We start from the raw sequence: 20,632 nt of genomic DNA, 5'->3' as shown, positions 1-20,632 counted from the left end.
CCATGAGGCAGCAGTGCTAACCACTGTGCCGCCCCGAAAAACAACAACACCCCATGTGGTGCTCGAACCCACGACCCTGAGATTAAGAGTCTAATGCTGTACTGACTGAGCTAGCTGGGCACATTTTCAGGGCTTGTTGCATTAAAGACCGCATATCAGAATAAACTTAATGTTGAATCAGTTCATCACTCATGAATTTAAAGTCGTCCTTTTGGCATCATCACCCCAGCCACATCATCATCCCATCAACACCATCCTCTTATTTTTGGACTCACTAGCACTGGAACTAATCTGGAGATTACTATCTTTGAAATCCTTCTTATTAACTTTCTGGCTTCCTAACATCTGCCTGCAGGATTCATCTCTTTTTACACCAAGGTCACTGATATATGGATTATGACTTCTAGCTGACTCCCTAGCCTTTCTATTGCTTTATTTTTTTCTCAGCTTTGGCTTAGCCATCAACAGATGGCGAAGTCAAACTAGAACTGACTGGAAAACTCCTTGGGGGCAAGCATCTTCCCAAGTCTCCATGTCTTTTCATAGAAAATGGACCACAGAATTTCAAACCATGAAAACGATCCAATGCTTCTTCTAAGCCTAAATGTGAAAAAGAGTTGACCAATTTAAGTACATGTGCTTAATGAGCAAGACTATATATACTTTATCCAATTCCTGAAATTAAAAAAAACAAAATTTTAAAACTCAGATCAACACTTGTAGGTTTAGCATAGATACAATTTCCATATTTTGGATCTGAAATTTGTCCACTTACAGATGTGCACTGATTTAGACATCCTCCAAATTAGCTTGAGGCTTATACATGGTGCTCCACTGCTAAATTTGTCTCGTAGATAACATCAGTGCCACAACACAATTCGGTTAGTTACAACCAATGCTATCGTGTGATGAAAATGACTGGGCTTCAAAACCTCCAACAACATCTGAAGTGCTGGTACCAATAGCACTGCACAGCTGTATGCCTTTCCTAGATTTATCCCACAGTAAAGACACTTAAAATGAGTAGCATCATCAAAGAAAATGTCACATGCACATTTTACATTAAAATGTTGATACAATCTCTTGCATTCCTAATTAACTGCTTTTGGAAAAGAAAACATCCATTCATTGCAATTTGACAATGGCTATTTAACTGACATTTCACTGGTTTGAGATTTCATATTGGATTTAACAGCAGTGAAAGCACCAAATCAATGTCATAATATTAGGTTTCTGTAACACAAAATGTGAACCAAGATATGAACAGTCATAGTGTTACTCAACCTCACTAATGAATTTTACAAGCAGTCTTGCCTACTTCAATAATATAATGATGGAACTATCCTCAACTGTCTAGCTCCGAGTGAACAAAGAACAAAGAACAGTACAGCACAGGAAACAGGCCCTTCGGCCCTCCAAGCCTGTGCCGCTCCTTGGTCCAACTAGACCAATCGTTTGTATCCCTCCATTCCCAGGCTGCTCATGTGACTATCCAGGTAAGTCTTAAACGATGTCAGCGTGCCTGCCTCCACCACCCTACTTGGCAGCGCATTCCAGGCCCCCACCACCCTCTGTGTAAAAAACATCCCTCTAATATCTGAGTTATACTTCGCCCCTCTCACCTTGAGCCCGTGACCCCTCGTGAACGTCACTTCTGATCTGGGAAAAAGCTTCCCACCGTTCACCCTATCTATCCCCTTCATAATCTTGTACACCTCTATTAGATCTCCCCTCATTCTCCGTCTTTCCACGGAGAACAACCCCAGTTTACCCAATCTCTCCTCATAGCTAAGACCCTCCATACCAGGCAACATCCTGGTAAACCTTCTCTGCACTCTCTCTAACGCCTCCACGTCCTGGACGCAGTACTCCAAATGTGGCCTAACCAGCGTTCTATACAGCTGCATCATCAGACTCCAGCTTTTATACTCTATACCCCGTCCTATAAAGGCAAGCATACCATATGTCTTCTTCACCACCTTCTCCACCTGTGTTGCCACCTTCAAGGATTTGTGGACTTGCACACCTAGGTCCCTCTGTGTTTCTATACTCCTGATGACTCTGCCATTTATTGTATAACTCTTCCCTACATTATTTCTTCCAAAATGCATCACTTCGCATTTATCCGGATTAAACTCCATCTGCCACCAGGAGTGCATTCTATAATTTTCAATATTCAAAGCAGGTGAGACTGAATTATTATGAAAACAGTCAAATTGTTCAGTAAAGTAGTTATTTAAATACCACTTCTATTCACCGAAGATTACAGTACGTACAAATATTCAGAAAGATTTCTCAGCTTTATTAATCATATCCTCTGCATTTTACAAAGATGAACATTATTCAAAGACGAACATAAGTTGACAACCAGAAGTAGCAAACAATTGAATTGTTCAAAAATATACACAAGGTTTGGATTTACATAAAAGGCCTTTAACCTAGTTATCCGAACCACCTCGTACCAAAGAACAGAAAGCTTCCATACCGAAGGTCAAAGGTGAAGTAACTAAAAGAGAAAACGCTGGAAAATCTCAGCAGGTCTGGCAGCACCTGTAAGGAGAGAAAAGAGATGATGTTTCGAGTCCAGATGACCCTTTGTCAAAGCTTTGACAAAGGGTCATCTGGACTCGAAACGTCAGCTCTTTTCCCTCCAAACAGGCACTGCCAGACCTGCTGAGATTTTCCAGCGTTTTCTCTTTTAGTTTCAGATTCCAACATTCGCAGTAATATGCTTTTATTTATTATGTCAAAGGTGAAGTATATCAGTGGATTGTCACTTTGTAACTAATTAGACAATGGCATGAAGTGCTAAAATGCAAAATAGACCCGATGTACCACGTTTTGAGACAAGTGAAAAGCTGTAGGTGAGGTTACCAAACAACTACCTCTGTTTGTAACATGATGGGAAACAGACTATACACTGTGAAGTGCATGAAGGCTTAGAAATTACACAAGATATAGGAATGAATCTGGATTCTGATGACTGCTGAAAATGAACCAAAGCTTTGCTGAAATGGAAGGTCTGGAATGCATTGCCGATGTGTGAGGGAGGCTGGTTCAATCATTGCTTCAAAAGGAAATTTGGCCTCTTTCTGAAGAGGAAGATAAGGAGAATGCAGGCGAATGGGACTAGATGAATGCTCATTCGGAGCACCAATGCAGATATGATGGGCAAAATGTCCCCCTTCTGCACTGTAATAATAATGTGATTCTGGAGTAGTGAACTATTTGGGGGATTGCTCTGTGGTGTAAATAAGCAGCAGCAATCAATCATTCAAAAGGCTTGCCAAAACAAGTTTCACAAAAATTTTAAGAACCTGGTTCTGAAATGCCTGAAGTACAGGCAATAGGAGTTAAGAAATGGAGTGCAAAGTCCAAGTGACATTGACGGATTAAATTTGGCTGCTCCAGGAACCTCACCCAGATATGGAACTTACTAAAAGTCTTACTCATTTAGGTAAACATGATGCTGTGTTAAAATACCAAAACTCACATTATCAAAATATTTTACAAAACAAAACTATGAAAGCATTTCAAGGCACTCTGCTTCAGAAGAAATATTTCCCCCAATTTGCTTAATTTCTATTATTAATTCTGCTCTTAGTATTGAAGAATACAGGTGCAACCAAAGCCTTGATTCAGACATAGGCCCCTAAGGCAGCATGAAATTCTGTCAGACACTGCACTAGTTGCTGGAACTTTGGTCTCTCATCACGGTCCAAGGCCCAACAGCAGGCCATTACTGCAAACCTGCAAAGAAAATACAAAACAAATTATTTCAGCCCACAGGACCAGATATATAATAGGGCATGGATCAGTGACCTGATATTTAATGCTGCATTGGTGGGCTCTTGTTACAAACAACAAATGTTTAATCATCCTCCCCCCAATGAGATTCTAGGGTGCTCACCTGCAGGCTTGTTGTGGACTGGCATGCTACATGCCCACCATTATTTCCTCTAATCACAAATAAACTTCATAGTTCTGAACCATGAAGGGAACTGCTTTACCTTGACAAAATTACAACTTTACTGTCATTTAAGAAAGGCTAAATCCTCACCCACCATCTTACCTTGAGAAGTAAACATATTAAATTTGACTCTTCTCTGCTGCCTTTCAACAGCTTATAGTCACATCAGATTATACCTGTCTTTTTAAACATAATTGTAATCAATTACAATACGATCCTTTTCCAAAACAGGTTCATTCGCCTAAATTGTTTAATTTCATTTACCAGAGAATGGTGAATCTATGGAATTCATTGCCTATGAAGGCAGGTCATTGAGTGCATTTTAGAAAGGTTCTTGATTGGTAAAGGGATCAAGGGTTATGGGGAAAAAATGGGAGAATGGGGTTGAGAAACTTATCAACCATGATTGAATGGCAGAGCAGACTTGATGGGCGAAATGGCCTAATTCTGTTCCTATATCTCATGGTCTTACTTTGCCAAAGTTCACTGTGGCAACTTTATATTTCGCTAAAATTAGGCCATGCTTTTAAAAAATTAAAACCCTTTCAAATCAGCAATGACCGACAAACAGATGGTTATCAACATCCAATGAAATACACAGAATCCCTACATTGCAAAGGCCATTCAGCTTATCGAGTCTGCACCCACTCCCTGACAGAGTATCTTATCCCAGGTCCTTTTCCCTGCCCATTTATCATGGTTAATCTACCTAACATACACATCTTTGGATACTAAGGGGCAATTTATCAATGCCAATCCATCTAGCCTGTATATCTTTGGACTGTGGAAGAAAACCTGAGCACCCAGAGGAAACCCACGCAGACATGGGGAGAATGTGCAAACTCCGCACAGTCAGCCACCCAAGGCTGAAATCAAACCCGGGTCCCTGGCGCTATGAGTCAGCAATGCTAACCACTGAGTCCTTATGTTTGTTGGAAATCTGAAAAATGCTTTAAATAAGACAAGGCTACATAATTTCAATAAGTAGCATCAATGCTCTAGTTGACAACACTATTTGTTTTAGAGAATTTCTCATCAGTATTTATTGTGGAGAAAGACATGATAGCTAGGGAACTCAGGGAAGTAAATAGTGATGTCTTGAAAAGTGTCCACATTACAGAAGAGGAGGTATTGGAGTTCTTAAAACATATGAGGGTAGATAAATCCCCAGGACTTGATCAAGTGTATCCCAGGACACTGTGGGAAGCTAGGGAGAAATTGTGGGCCCCTAGCGGAGATATTTGTATCATCGACAGCCACAGGTAAGGTGCAAGACGAATGGAAGGAGGCAAATGTTGTGCTGTTATTTAAGAAAGGTGGCAGGGAAAAGCCAGGGAACTACAGACCAGTGAGCCTAATGTCAGTGGTGGGTAAGTTGTTGGAGGGGATTCTGAGAAACAGGATAATTTGGGAAGGCAAGGAGTGATTAGGGATAGTCAGCATGACTTTGCGCGTGGGAAATCATATCTGACAAATTTGATAAAGGTTTTTGAAGGGATGACCAAGAAAATAAATGAGGTAAGTACGGTAGACATTGTCAACATGCATTTCGCAATGTTTTTGACATGGTACCGCATGGTAGACTAGTCAGTAAGCTTAGATCACATGGAATCCAGGAAGAATTAGCCAATTGGATATAAAATTGGCTTGCTGATAGGAGACAGAGGGTGGTGGTTGAGGGTGGTTTTTCAGACTGGAGGTCTGGAACCAGCGATGTGCCATAGGGATCGGTGCTGGGTCCACTGTTGTTTATTATTTATATAAACGATTTGGAGGGGAATATAGGAGGCATGGTTAGTAAGTTTGCGGATAACACCAAAATCGGTGGTGTAGCGGAAGTGAAGAAAGTTATCTAAGACTACAATGGGGTCTTGATCAACTGGACGAGTGGACCAAGGAATGGCAGCGGATGCAGTTTAATTCAGATAAATGTGAGGTGTTGCATTTTGGTAAGACAAACCAAGCAGTACTTACACAGTTAATGGTAAGGCCCAGGGGAGTGTTGTCGAACAGAGAGATTTGATTTGATTTGATTTATTGTCACATGTATTAACATACAGTGAAAAGTATTATTTCTTGCGCGCTATACCGACAAAACATATCGTTTGTCGAGAAGGAAATGAGTGCAGAATGTAGCGTTGCAGTCATAGCTCGGGTGTAGAGAAAGATCAACTTAATGCAAGGGAAGTCCATTCAAAAGTCTGATGGCAGCAGGGAAGAAGCTGTTCTTGAGTCGGTTGGTACGTGACCTCAGACTTTTGTATCTGTTTCCCGACGGAAGGTGGAAGAGAAAAGGTCTGGGGTTTGTGGGGTCCTTAATTATGCTGGCTGCTTTGACGAGGCAGTGGAAGTGCAGACAGAGTTAATGGATAGGAGGTTGGTTTGCGAGATGGATTGGGCTACATTCACAACCTTTTGTAGTTCCTTGCGGTCTTGGACAGAGCAGGAGCCATACCAAGCTGTGATACAGCCAGAAAGAATGCTTTCTATGGTGCATCAGTAAAAGTTGGTGAGAGTCGTAGCTGACATGCCAAATTTCCTTAGTCTTCTGAGAAAGTAGAGGTATTAGTGGGCTTTCTTAACTATAGTGTCGGCTAGGAATGTAGATGTAGTTCCTTGAAAGTGGCGTCACAGGTAGACAGGGTGGTAAAGGTGGTATTGGGAACACATGCCTTCATCGGTCAGAGCACTGAGTACAGGAGTTGGATGTTATGTTTCAACTGTACAAGACATTGGTAAGGCCACATTTGGGATACTGCATACAATTCTGGTCGCCCTGCTATGGGAAAGATGTTCCTAAACTGGAAAGGGTGCAAACAAGATTTATAAACATGTTACCGGGACTGGCGGGTTTAAAATAGGAGGAAAGGCTGGGACAGTTTTCCCTGGAGCGCAGGAGGATGATTTAAAGAGGTTTATAAAATCATGAGGGGCATAGGTGAATAGCCAAGGTCTTTTCCCCAGGGTAGGGGAGTCCAAAACGATAGGATTTAAGGTGAAAGGGGAAAGATTTAAAAGATATCTGAGGGGCAGCTTTTCCACACTGTGGGTTGTGTGTCTATGGAATGAGCTGCCAGAGGAGGTGGTAGAGGTGGGTACAATTACAACATTTAAAAAACATTTAGACAGGTACATGGATAGGAGAAGTTTAGAGGGATAAGGCAAACAAGACAAATGGGACTAATTCAGGTTCGGAAACCTGGTTGGCACGGACGAGTTGGATCTTAAGCTTCTGTTTCCGTGTGTATATCTCTATGACTCTATAATGAAGGAAGAACTCTGAGCTTCCGCTTTTTCATCTACATTCTTACATGGCATGGCCAAGATTGTAACTCCCACAGGTTGGATCAGTGGCATATCAATTTGTGAAAAGTCAGCAACTCCCCATCATTAATCTAGTCGTTTGGGTCACGCAGATGCACCTAACCAACAGTTCCATAAATTCTAAACAGGAATTTTAGAAAAAAAAACAGAATTCCTTCAGTAACTTACAGTTCATCTGGACAATTGATTGGCTGGGCTATTCTGTATCCATCTTTAAGGTAAGCAGCCATCTCAAAAGGATCGATGTCAACATATGGTGTTTGTCCCAGAGTCATAAGCTCCCACAATGTAACTCCAAATGCCCACTTAAAGGAAGAAAATCAGATATTAAGATGTTTTGGACAGGAGAATCTGGAGTAAGAAATAGTGATGGACTGATAGAGGTTACAGGATCACTGTTTTATTTGTTTAGAGAGTAGAGTTTTATAATGATGCTTGGTAAATGGAAAATTTATGAAAATAACTTGCATATTGTAACTTCCACGTATTTCAGCAAGGTTATTATTAAAAGCTTCCATTTGAATGATTATTCAGACTTCAATAACATCAGCTGCTTAGAATTTGGTGCTTCTAATAGCCATTTTCTTCAAACTTCAAAAGTATAACTTAATTTGTAATATATTTAATATTTCCTAATTAAACAGCCTGTTGGCTGGCGACCTTTGACCCAGAAACAGTATAGTAAAGAAAATTTGTAATTTCTTTAAAATGTCAGTGGAATCAATATCTTTAAGAATGCTTGAAAATGACTTAAGAGGTAAGGGCAATGGTAAAGGGCACAGTTGCAAATCTTTTGGATAAGAAATACTGGCCTATGTGACTTCTTGTTCCTTGACCTGGAAGCAGTGCCAGCAGAACCAGAAGCTGTGTGGCTGGCACGCACAAAGACTTTCTGTAGCAGGAAATAATGATCAATCTTCTGGTGAACTTAGGGACAAATCAAGTTTATATAAAATCAGTTTTCCTTTTGACAGTAGAGAATTCCAGAAGCACTTGGGGGAGTGATATGCAACTGAGCTAAAAGGAACTAAATCCTAAAAGTGGTATGAATACCTCAGGCACACGAAGGAGTTGAGAACTAGTATCAGACCACCAGCTCATTTGTTAAATTATTCATCCACTGGATATGGCCAACGTTTATTGCCCATCCCTAATTGTCCTTGGGAAGGTGGTGTGAACTGCCTTTTTGAACCGCTGCAGTCCATGTGGTGTGGGTACATCCACTGTGATGATAAAGATGGAATTCCAGGAGTTTAACCCAGTCACAGTGAAACGGTCAGGATGATGTATAGCTTTGAGGGGAACTTCCAGATGACGGTGTTTCTCGGTATTTGCTGTTCTTGTTCTTCTAGATGATAGCAACCATGGGATTGAAAAGTGTTGTCAAAGGAGCCTTGGTGAGTTCCTGGAGTGCATCTTGTAGATGTTACATACTGCGCTACAGTTCCTTGGTGATCGAGGGAGTGAATGCTTCAGGATGGGGTGCCAATCAAACGGGTTGATTTGTCTAGCTGGTGCTGAGCTTTGAGTGTTGTTGGAGCTGCACTCATCCAGCCAAGGGGAGAGTATTTGATCACACTCTTGACCTGTGCCTTGAAGATGGTGTACATGCTTTGGAGAGTCAGGAAGCGAGTTACTTAGTCACTGTAGAATTCCTAGCCTCTGGCCAGCTCTTGTAGCCACAGCATTTGTTCAGTTCAGTTTCTGGTCTACCTCCAGGATGTTGATAGTGGTTTTTCGGCGACTGAATTTAAAGGGGTTTTTCAAGCTGTTCACAGTGGGCAAAGTACCCAACCAACCTGTGCTTGCAAAACTCAACACACAGTTTCCAATATAAGTTGTGATTCCGCGATTGATCAATCTTTGCTAAATAATTCTCAGTGCGATATACATTATGCTGACAACCAATGAAATATTTTCATTCAGGCTTACAGTGTGACACAATTTTGTGTACTAAACTCAGGTAAATTGATACACAGAAGCCTGTTGTTCATAGACAGAAAGGACATGTACACAGATTGTGCCTGCTTCAGCTAAACAAAATAAGTGATAGCCATTCACTGGTTTATTCCAGAAAGCAATGCACTGATCAGAGTCAACGTGCTTGTTTTAAATTTCAAACATGCTTGGCAGTTAACTGTCAGTCACCATCAACTGGTGCAACCTCCAAGCCATTGCTTCTGCCAGAGTCCACTTGCCACTTACCAAACAGTCAGCACCCTCTTCCCAGACTGTATAAAGTTACTGTTTTTCTTGACATTGGTATTTTTACGATTATTCTGATGAGTACAAGATGAAAAACTTTGACAAAATGTCTTTTTTCAGCAATAGTCAAAATGGTAATGCCATTGAATGTCAAGGGCAATGGTTAGATTCTCTTGTTGGAGGTGATCATTGCCTGGCCTTTTTATGGTGTGAATGTTACCTGTCACTTGTCAGCCCAGGCCTGGATAATGTCCAGGTGTTGCTGCATTTGGACATAGACTGTGTCAGTATCTGAGGAGTCACAAATGATACTGAACACCGGGCAGTCATTAGCGAACATGCCCGCTTCTGACCTTATCATGGAGGGAAGCTCGTTGATAAAACAGCTGAAGATGCTTGGGCCTAGGACACTACTGCTATAAAGGGGAGGTTGATCCCCTCTCTGAGAACTAACATTTAATCACTCAAAGAGGAGTGCCTCCCTTTATAATCTGTTAAAAAGTGTGAAAAAATAGTATGGTCTGCTCTTCAGCAACTTTTAGTGGTTAAATCAAAATAACTACCTGAGACTCTCGCTGTAAAATCAACAAGCAACGCTTTATTTATCTAACTAACAGTGAACAGGTTAACTAAACTGTTAACAAACTGAATAAAATACTATTCTAAGGAATGCTGTTTAGATAAATGCAATTCCCATTTATTAACAAAAAAAATAGAACTTTTAGTCACTCTCAAAATACAACCAGGTTTGTCGTCTTCCAGAATTTTCTGTCTTCTTTCTGGAATCTCTGGCTTCTTTTGCTATGCTCACTATTGAGATGAGGCTTTCTTTTAAGACATAAATGCAGCTATGAGAGCCAGCTAGTTTTCTCTCTCCCCCAGAGCTGGACTAAGTTGTCATTTGGCAGGTGCTCTTCTCCTCCAGTTTGCCATTGCTCCCGTCTCTTATACCCACTGATGACATTGCAACATCCCCACAATAAGATTAGTTTACAGGTTACCAAAACATCCAATTCAAATCGGATAGGCTGCTGTTATTCAAGTGCCTGGTTTAAACTGATCGAGCAAACTTCATAAACAGCCTGTTTTCTTGGCAACACTACTGCCTAGCTCCGTGATACAATGTTTCAGTCTGTGTACTCTATATGTACCTGCAATTTCCCTTTCTAAAAAATGTTAAGTAAGGAAAAAGTCTACCTTTCTTAACAGACCATGCAATTTTACAACTCTTAGCATTTTACAATTTTTTAGTAATTTTACAAACACTAACTTCACAACACTACTGTGACAAATGTCCTGGAGTTGAGATGATCGAATTCCAACAACCAGAACCATCTTCCTTTGTGCCAGGTATGACTCCAACCAGCAAAGAGTTATTCCCTGATTCCCACTGACTCCATTTTAGCTATGGTCCCTTGATGCCATAATCGGTCAAATGCTGCCTTGATTCTAAGGATAGTCACTCTCATTGTGAACTGAGTATTGCTGGTTGACTGGTTGAAAAGCTATGCCACAAGGCTCATGTGATCCAAGTGAGAAAAAGTTCACAGACTTGTCGGTATTAACCGTATCGTGGGACCTTGGGTGGAATACTGTGTAACTACCACCGAACAGAAGTTGACGATCAAATTGATTCAATGGGGAAGTGAGAGATCCCCTGTACCTGAGTTGTAAATGCATGAGAGTGCAGATGGGGTGACTTGCGGAGAGTCGGAGAGTGATGTGAGTGTTTGTGGTTGTGTAAGATATATCTTTACCATATCAACTTTAAACCAAAATCTACCTTTTTTATTTGAACTATCATTTGCCTGTTGTTAATTCATGCATAGTTTGCAGTGGTCTTTATTCGCATTAAACTAAAAGCTACAAAAATCTTGTCAGTAATTTTGTCATGGAAGGGATGCATCATTCAGTAAATTTGGTTATTTTGATTTGCAGTTTCCCCATGGGGATTGTGACAAATATTTTGCTTCGATTGTTTTCCAACCAAGGTACCTGAGAAAAGGCCATGCTTCAACTTGTTTTGAGTAATAATTAAGTTTCTTCCACTATACGCAAAAATGGTTTGCATGGCCTGGAGAGAATGTGACTGACATACAGTAAATTACACCTCTTTCACTAAATGGCCAGATTTGGAGGCATCCTGTGCAATTCATCACAGAATCACAAAATGATTTTGGTGCAGAAGGGGGCCCTTTGGCACCAGTCTGCAATTTCATAAACAAATCTGAGACTCTCAATGCTTTGATTTGACTTAATATTGTCACATGTATTGGTATACAGTGTATTGTTCCCTGCGAGCTATACAAAGTATACCGGTCATTGAGAACATAGGGGAGAAGGAAAGAAGGTGCATAATGTAGGTGTTAGTCATAGTTAGGGTGCAGAGAAAGATCAACTTAATACAAGATAGGTCCATTCAAGAGGTAGCAGAAAGGAAGCTGTTCGTGGGTCAGAGATTGAGATTTTTTCAGCCTCAGTCAGCTCACCTTGTTCTTGAAGATTCCTTGCAGAAATTATGCTGAAGATCTGAATTCCCAAGTTCAGCTCATACACCACTTAGAAGAAGCAGTGAGTGTGGCAAGGGTGAAGAAAGTACTCTGAGTAGGAGACTTCAATGCCCATCAGCAATGGTGGCTCGCTAGTCCCACTACTGGCTAAGCTGCGAAGGACTGTTTGAGAACACAGTTTGAGAGCACATTTCCACTCCATCTGACGAAGGAGCAGCGCTCCGAAAACTTATGATATTTGCTACCAAATAAACCTGTTGGACTTTAACCTGGTGTTGTGAGACTTCTTACCATGACAGTAATGGCAGGAGTGACAACCACACAGTTATGTGGTAGTCACAGTGTGTAGACGAAGACCCATCATCACATTGAACATTCTACCCTTTGTGTTGTGTGACACTATCATCATACTAAATGGGATAGATCTAGAACAGATCTACAACCCAAAAGTGGGTATCCATGAAACATAGGAGAAAATAGGAGAAAAGGAGGCCATTGAGCCCTTTGAGACTGCTCCGCCATTCATTATGATCATGGCTGATCATCCAACTCATCAGCCTGATCCTGCCTTCTCCCCATATCCTTTGATCCCCTTCACCCCAAGTGCTATATCTAATTGATTCTTGAAAACATACAATCTTTTGGTTTCAACTACTTTCCATGGTAGCAAATTCCACAGGCTGACCACTTTCTGGGTGAAGAAATTTCTCCACGTCTCTGTCCTAAATGGTCTTCCTTGTATCCACAGACTGACCCCTAGTTCTGGACACCCCCACCATCGGAACATCCTTCTTGCATCCACCCTGACTAGTCCTGTTATAATTTTATAAGTTTCTATGAGATCCCCCCCTCATTCTTCTGAGCTTCAGCAAACATAATTCCAACCGATTCAATCTCTCCTCATATGTCAGTACTGCCATCCCAGGAATCAGTCTGGTAAACCTTCTCTGCACTCCCTCTGGAGCAAGAACAGTCGTGCAATGTTGGTCTGAGGAATCAGATGATCTCCTACGGGACTGCTTTGAGTCAGTAGACTGTTCAATATTTAAAAACTCAGCAACCGACCTGAACAAGCATGCCACTATAGTAACTGACTTCATTACTAAGAGTGTAGAAGACTGTGTACCAAAGAAGCAAATCCGCGTGTTTCCCACAGAAACCATTGATGAACAGGGAGATACTCTGCTTACTGAAGTCCAGGTCTGAGGCGTTCAAATCAGGTCACCCTGACCCATACAAGAAATGATGTGGAGATGCCGGCGTTGGACTGGGGTAAACACAGTAAGAAGCCTAACAACACCAGGTTAAAGTCCAACAGGTTTATTTGGCAGCAAAAGTCACTAGCTTTCGGACCAGGCTGTCCCTTCGTCAGGTGGGTGGGAGTTCTGATTACAAACAGGGCACAAAGACACAAACTCAATTTACATGAATAATGATTGGAATGTGAGTCTTTACAGCTAATCAAGTCTTAAAGGTACAGACAATGTGAGTGGAGGGAGCATTAAGCACAGGTTAAAGAGATGTGTATTGTCTCCAGACAGGACAGCTAGTGAGATTTTGCACATCTAGGCAGGTTGTGGGGGTTACAGATAGTGTGACATGAACCCAATATCCCGGTTGAGGCCGTCCTCATGTGTCCTCATGTTTCATGATCAGGTGCTACTCCTCCAGTTTGAGTTGGGCTTCACTGGAATATTGCAACAGACCAAGAATAGACACGTGGACAAGAGAGCAGGATGGTGTGTTGAAATGGCAGGCGACAGAAATGTCTGGGTCCTGCTTGCGAAGGCACCGAAGGTGTTCTTCAAAGCGGTCACCCAGTCTGTGTTTGGCCCCTCTGATGTACAGTAGACCACATTGGGAGCAGCGAATGCAATAGACCAGATTAAAAGAGCTGCTTCAGGTGAAAAGTTTGTTTGGGCCTTGGGATTCAATATACTTACCTTGTTCTTTGTTTAATCCAAAAAAAAGTCCAATTCTTTCAATCTGATTAGTACATTTAATTGTGATGTTGTAGCTATTACAAAGACTTGGTTGAGCGAGTGACAAGACTGGCAACTTAGTGTTCTGGGATTTAGGTGTTACAGTTGTGATTGAAAGGGATGTAAAAGAGGTGGGGGAGTTGTGTTACTGATTAGGCAGGATATCACAGCTGTACTGAGGGAGGATACCTTGGAGTGCTCATCCAGTGAGGCCATGTGAGTAGAGTTCAGGAATAGGAAGGGTGCAATCACTTTGATGGGGTTGTAATACAGGCCTTCCAACAGCTAGCGGGAGATAGCAGAACAGATATGTGGAAAGATTATGGAAAAATGGAAAAACAATAGGGTTGCTGTGGTGGGTGATTTTAACTTCCTCTATATTGACTGGGATAGTGCCAGGGGCTTGGAAGAGGGGAGGGATGGGTGGGGGAGACCACACTTGTTAGATCCTTCTAAGAGGATGTTTTGAAACAATATATAAATAGTCCAGCTTGGGAAGGGGCCATACTAGACCTGAAATTGGGGAATGAGCCAGGCCACGTGAACAAAGTTTCAGTGGGGTAGCATTTCGGGAACTGTGACCGTAATTCTGTAAGTTTTAAGTTACTTATGGATGGGATGAGAGTAGTCCCCGGGTGAAAATACTAAATTGGGGAAAGGCCAACTATGACAATATTAGGCAGGAACTGGGGAAATATTAATTGGGAGCGGCTGTTTGAGGGTGTCATCTGTCATGTGGGAATCTTTTAAAGGTCAGTTGATTAGAGTTCAGGGCCAGCATGTTCCTGTGAAAATAAACGACAAGGATTCAGGATTCGGGAACTTTGGATGACAAGAGAAATTGTGAACTTAGTCATAAAGAAAAAGGAAGCATACGTAAGGTTTAGGAAACTGAAGACAAACAGAGCCCTTGAAGAATATAAAGAAAGCAGGAAAGAATTTCAACAAGGAACTAGAAGGGCTAAAAGGGACCATGGAATGTCCTTGGCAAACAGAATTAAGGAAAATCTCAAGGCATTTTCTGCATATATAAGGAACAAGAAGGTAGCTAGGGAAAGGTAAGTCCACTCAAGAAGAGGAGGGAATTTGTGTGTGCAGTTGGAAAAGTGGGCGAGGCCCATAATGAATACTTTGCATCGGTTTTCACGAAGGAAAAAGACATGGTGGATAGTGAGTCTAAAGAGGGGTATGTTGATATTCTAGAGCACATTGATATAAAAAAAGATGTTGGTGTTTGAAAAGCATTAAGGTAGACAATCCCGGAACCTGATGGAATCTATCCCAGAATACTGGGGGAGGTGAGGGAGGAAATTGCTGGGCCTTGTACAAAGTCTTGTCTCACAAACTTGATTTGAGTTTATTGAGAAAGTGACTAGGATGATTCATGAGGGCAGGGCGGTGGATGTCTACATGGACTTCAGCAAGGCCTTTGACAAGATCCCTCATGGCAGGCTGATACAAAAGGTAAAATTACATAGGATCTGTAGTGAGCTGGTAAGATGGATACAGAACAGGCTTGGTCATTGAAAAGAGAGAGTAGCAGTGGAAGGGTGTTTTGTTGACTGGAGATCTGTGACCAGTGGTGATCCGTAGAGATCAGTGCTGGGACCCTTGTTGTTTATAATATATATATATATCAACGATTTGGAGAAGCCCTTAGAAGTATTAACATACAGAGAGATTGAGGCATACATGTCCATAGTTGCCTCAAAGTGGCAACACAAGTGATATTCTATGAAATTCCATGAAATTATAATATATACATATAAACGATTTTGAGAAACATGTAAGTGGTCTGATTAGTAAGTTTGCGGATGACACAAAGATGGGGGGTTGTGGATAATGAGGAGAATTGCCAGAAGATACAACAGGATACAGATGAGCTGGAGACTTGGGCAGAGAACTGGCAGATGGAATTTAATCCAACAAATGCGAGGTGATGCACTTTGAAAGGTCTAACGCAGGAGGGAGGAATACAGTAAATGACAGAACCCTTAGAAGTATTAACATAGAGGGATCTAGGTGTACAGGTCCATAGTTCCCTCAAAGTGGCAACACAAGTGATAACATGGCCAAGAAGGCGAATGGCAGGCTTGCCTTCATCAGTCTGGACATAGAGTATAAAAAGTGGCAAGTTATGTTGCAGCTGTATAGAACTTTAGTTAGGCCACATTTAGATTATTGCGTACAGTTCTGGTCACCACACTACGAGAAGGATTTGCAGACTTTGGACAGGATACAGAAAAGATTTACCAGGATGTTGCTTGGTTTGGAGGTATGCAGTTATGAGGAGAGATTGAACAAACTTGATTTGTTTTCATTTGAATGTTGGAGACTGAGGGGCGACCTGATAACAGTTTACAAAATTATGAGAGGCATGCATTGGTGGGGTAGAAACATAGAAAAACTACAGCACAAAACAGGCCCTTCGGCCCAAGTTGTGCCGAACCTTTTAGGCCTACCTATAATCCTCCATCCTATTAAGTCCCATGTACTCATCCATTATCCCCGGACTCCTAAACTCAATCCCTCGATTGATAAAGGCCAGCACACCATACGCCTTCTTAACCACCTCCTCCACTTGCGGGGCCGATTTCAGAGTCCTATGGACCCGGACCCCAAGGTCCTTCTGATCCTCTACAGGACGAAGAGTCTTTCCCTTTATATTGTACTCCTTCATCCCATTTGACCTGCCAAAATGGACCACTACGCATTTATCTGGGTTGAAGTCCATCTGCCACTTCTCCGCCCAGTCTTGCATCCTATCTATGTCCCTCTGTAACTTCTGACATCCCTCCAGACTATCCACAACCCCACCAACCTTTGTGTCGTCGGCAAACTTACCAACCCATCCCTCCACTTCCTCATCCAGGTCATTTATGAAAATGACAAACAGCAAGGGTCCCAGAACAGATCCCTGGGGCACACCACTGGTGACCGACCTCCATTTCGAAAAAGACCCATCTATACCCACTCTCTGCCTCTTTTGGGCAAGCCAGTTCTGGATCCACAGGGCAGCAGCCCCTTGGATCCCATGCCCTCTCACTTTTTCGAGAAGCCTTGCATGGGGGACCTTATCGAACGCCTTGCTAAAATCCATATAAACCACATCTACCGTTTTCCCTTCGTCAATGTGTTTAGTCACATTTTTGAAGAACTCCACCAGGCTCGCAAGACACAATCTGCCTTTGACAAAGCCATGCTGAGTATTCTTGAGCATACTAAACCTCTCTAAATGCTCATAAATCCTGTCCCTCAGGATCTTCTCCATCAGCTTACCAACCACTGAGGTTGGACTCACCGGTCGGTAATTTCCTGGGCTATCCCTATTCTCCTTCTTGAAAATAGGAACCACATCCGCAATCCTCCAATCCTCCGGCACCTCTCCCATCTCCATCGACGACGCAAAGATCATCGCCAGAGGCTCTGCAATCTCTTCCCTCGCCTCCCACAGTAACCTGGGGTACATCCCATCTGGACCCGGCGACTTATCTATCTTGATGCCATTCTAAGATCCCAGCACAACCTCTTTGTTAAAGTCCACATACTCAATCTTTTCAATGCACCGCAAGCCCGCAGTACATCCACCCAGCTCCTTCTCCTCTATGAAAACCGAGGCAAAATACTCATGAAGCACCTCTGCCATTTCTACTGGTTCCGTACAGATTTTCCCGCCTTCACCTTTTATAGGCCCTATTCTTTCACGTCTCATCCTTTTACTCTTCACATATTTATAGAATGCCTTAGGGTTTTCCTTAATCCTACCTGCCAAGGCCTTCTCGTGACCCCTTCTGGCTCTCCTAATTTCCTTCTTTAGTCCCTTCCTACAAGCCGTATACGCATCTAGATTCCTATCTTCGCCAAGCTCTCTGAACCTTTTGTATGCTTTCCTTTTCTTCTCGACTAGGTCCCGCACAGCTTTCATGCACCACGGTTCCTTTAACCTACCAACTCCTCCCTGTCTGCTCGGAACGTTGTCCTGTAGAACTCTAGACAAACATTCCTTGAAAAACTGCCACCTCTCTTCAGTACATTTCCCCGGGGTGGTCTGAAAGTCTGAGTTTCTTGAATGTTTTTGTGATAGTTCCCTGGAGCAATACACTGTGGAACCAACCAGATAAAGCTCCACTACTGTGCACCAAGGTGGGTTTAATTAGTAATTCCTTAGCTGGGAAATATTGATTATGAAACAATTGACCAACATCCTTGCAGGAAGATTAGCTAGTGCTCTGGGTGGTGGTATTGAAACTAATTTGGCACAGCCAAAAGTAGAAGAAAAGTCACGTCAATCTGGAAGGCAGTGCAAAGAGACATGTAAAGGCAAGAAGGAATAAGGCAAGGCTGGATGGCATTTATTTTAATGCAAAAAGTCTTATATGTGGGGCTGTTGAACTGAGGGTGTTGATTATCACGTGAGAGTATGATATTATTGCAGGCATAGAGACAGTTAAGGGACGGGTAGAACTGGCAGCTCAATATTCAGGGACATAGAATCTTCAAGTGATATGGGGGTTGGGGGATCTGTGTAAATTAATAAAGTATATAGTATCCGAAGCTTTACTAACAAGAGCATTGAGTACAAGACTAAGGTCATATTGAACTTGTATAAGACACTCATCTGGAGACTACGTCCAGTTCTGGCCACCATACTTGATGAAGCACTGGAGAGAGTACAGAGAAGATTCACAAGAATGATTCCAAAGATAAAGAACTGTAGCTGAGGGTAGATTAGGGAGGTTGGGACTATTTTCCTTGGACAGGAGGCGGCTTAGAGGAGACTTGATAGAGGTAATCAAGATCCTAAGGGGTATTGTTAGGGTAAATAGTGGGAAACCATTTCCATTCAAGACAGCATCAAGAACTAGATTCAAAATAATTGACAAAAGTGTAAAAATTATGGGGATTTTTTTTTCACTCCAAGGATCTGGAGCCAGCTTTGTGAGGGGGTGGTGGAGGCAGTTTTGATCAAGGTATTCAAAAGGGAAATGGATTGCTATCCGAAAAGAATGAATGTGTAAAGTTATAGGGATAAGGCAGTGTAGTAGTACTGGGTAGAATGCTCTTTCAGAGACCATGCCGACTCGATGAGCCAAATGGCCTCTTTCTGCACTGTAAAGATTCTATGATTTCCCCACTAGTCAATACCAACTAGAAAGTAACCCATTTGTACCTACTCTGCTTTCTGTCCATTGACCAGTTTCCAATCCATGTCATAGAATCATAGAAACCCTACAGTGCAGAAGGAGGCCATTCGGCCCATCGAGTCTGCACCGACCACAATCCCACCCAGGCCCTACCCCCACACATTTAACCGCTAATCCCACTAACCTACGCATCTCAGGACTCTAAGGGGCAATTTTTAACCTGGCCAATCAACCTAACCCGCACATCTTTGGACTTTGGACATCAGTATAACCTCTTCAATTCCATCTGCTCTAATTTTGTTTATTAACCTCTTGTGTGGGACCCCATCAAAAGCTTTCTGAAAATCTAAATATACCACATCGACTGGTTCCCCCTTATCTAACCTGTTCGTTACATCCGCAAAATTCTCAAACAGATCTGTTAAACATGATTTCCCTTTCATAAATCCATGTTGAGTATGCCAAATCCTATCCTTATTTTCAAAGTGTCCTGTTTTCACAGTCTTTATGAAAGATTCTTGCGTTTTCCCCACTTCTAATGTCAAGCTAATAGGTCTGTGGATCCCAGTTTACTCTCTCCCTCCTTTCTTAAATAGTGCAATTACATTTTCCACATTCCAATCTGCAGATCCAATCCATTCCAAAGTCAACACAATTTTGAAAGATGATCACCAATGCATCCACTTCTTCTACGGCTATCTCTTTCATCCTTTTAAAGTTACTCGGCCAACAAATTATCCCTGGGGAAAGCTCTGAGTGCAAATATTGCCCAACATTCTTTGACAATATTATTGAGCTTTAAAATTAAGTGAATTAAAAGCAGAACATTAACAACCACTATCTATTAAATTGAAGACTCCTACTGATTTCAGTAACTAGCACAAGCTGTCTCTGATTTGCGTGTCAGCCTCACCATGGTTCCAATCTTGTACTCGGCATGAAATCTTCCATCTTGATAATTCATTGCCTAATATTACTCCTATTACAAATCAAATAAATACTTGGCCAAGAACAACAATGATAAAAAAAGCAAAGGATTTAGAACTACAACAAACAAAACATGAAAAGCTGTGTTGGAATTAACAAAAAAAAATCAAGCCAACTGACCTGGCTGCTGAGGATTATCCTCCAATGATGTAGCCTACCAGCAGTTGCAGTACAAAATTTTTTGTTGGAGCAGCATCAGGAATTCAGCTCCCAATGCCCTGATGCTGATTACCATATTGAACAGAGGCTGTGTGCCCTTGACGCCAGGGTTGGTGCCCCTCTCATACAGAATAATCTCCTTCCTCTCAGTCTCACTCATGGATCACTTTACTGTGAGGATAATAAACTGGTAAATAGCTTGTTAAGTTTGGTCGTGTGTTATTTATCGATAACTATTTTTAAGCTGTTACTTATATTTTTGTTGCTGCTATTAAACAATTGCTAAAATAATTTACAACCTTTTAAAGCTTTGAAAATTTTGCATACAGGGTTCAAAATAGAAAGGGGTGG

The 20,632-nt window shown here is 41.9% G+C and overlaps 1 protein-coding gene across 5 annotated transcripts in view; it reads right to left on the bottom strand.

The window, feature by feature from the left end:
• Positions 1-2,281: 2,281 nt before the first annotated feature.
• Positions 2,282-20,632, bottom strand: part of ryk (receptor like tyrosine kinase) — a 434,764-nt gene continuing 416,413 nt past the window's right edge. For 2 of the 5 annotated variants that reach the window (XR_013497447.1, XR_013497449.1), the window contains 3 exons: positions 7,463-7,599; positions 2,689-3,750; positions 2,282-2,540 (listed from right to left, as the gene is read on the bottom strand). Coding sequence is in view for 2 of the 5 variants with exons in the window: in XM_078209276.1 (XP_078065402.1) it covers positions 3,639-3,750; positions 7,463-7,599 (249 nt within the window). In the remaining 3 variants the exon portion in view is untranslated. Of the gene's footprint in view, positions 3,751-7,462; positions 7,600-20,632 lie in introns of all 5 variants that reach the window. The other 3 variants (XM_078209276.1, XM_078209278.1, XR_013497448.1) reach the window with 2 other exon arrangements.

The sequence above is a fragment of the Mustelus asterias genome, chromosome 3 (assembly GCF_964213995.1).
Source record: "Mustelus asterias chromosome 3, sMusAst1.hap1.1, whole genome shotgun sequence".
NCBI classification, from domain to species: Eukaryota; Metazoa; Chordata; class Chondrichthyes; order Carcharhiniformes; family Triakidae; genus Mustelus; species Mustelus asterias.
This window is presented reverse-complemented; position numbering and strand designations above follow the sequence as displayed.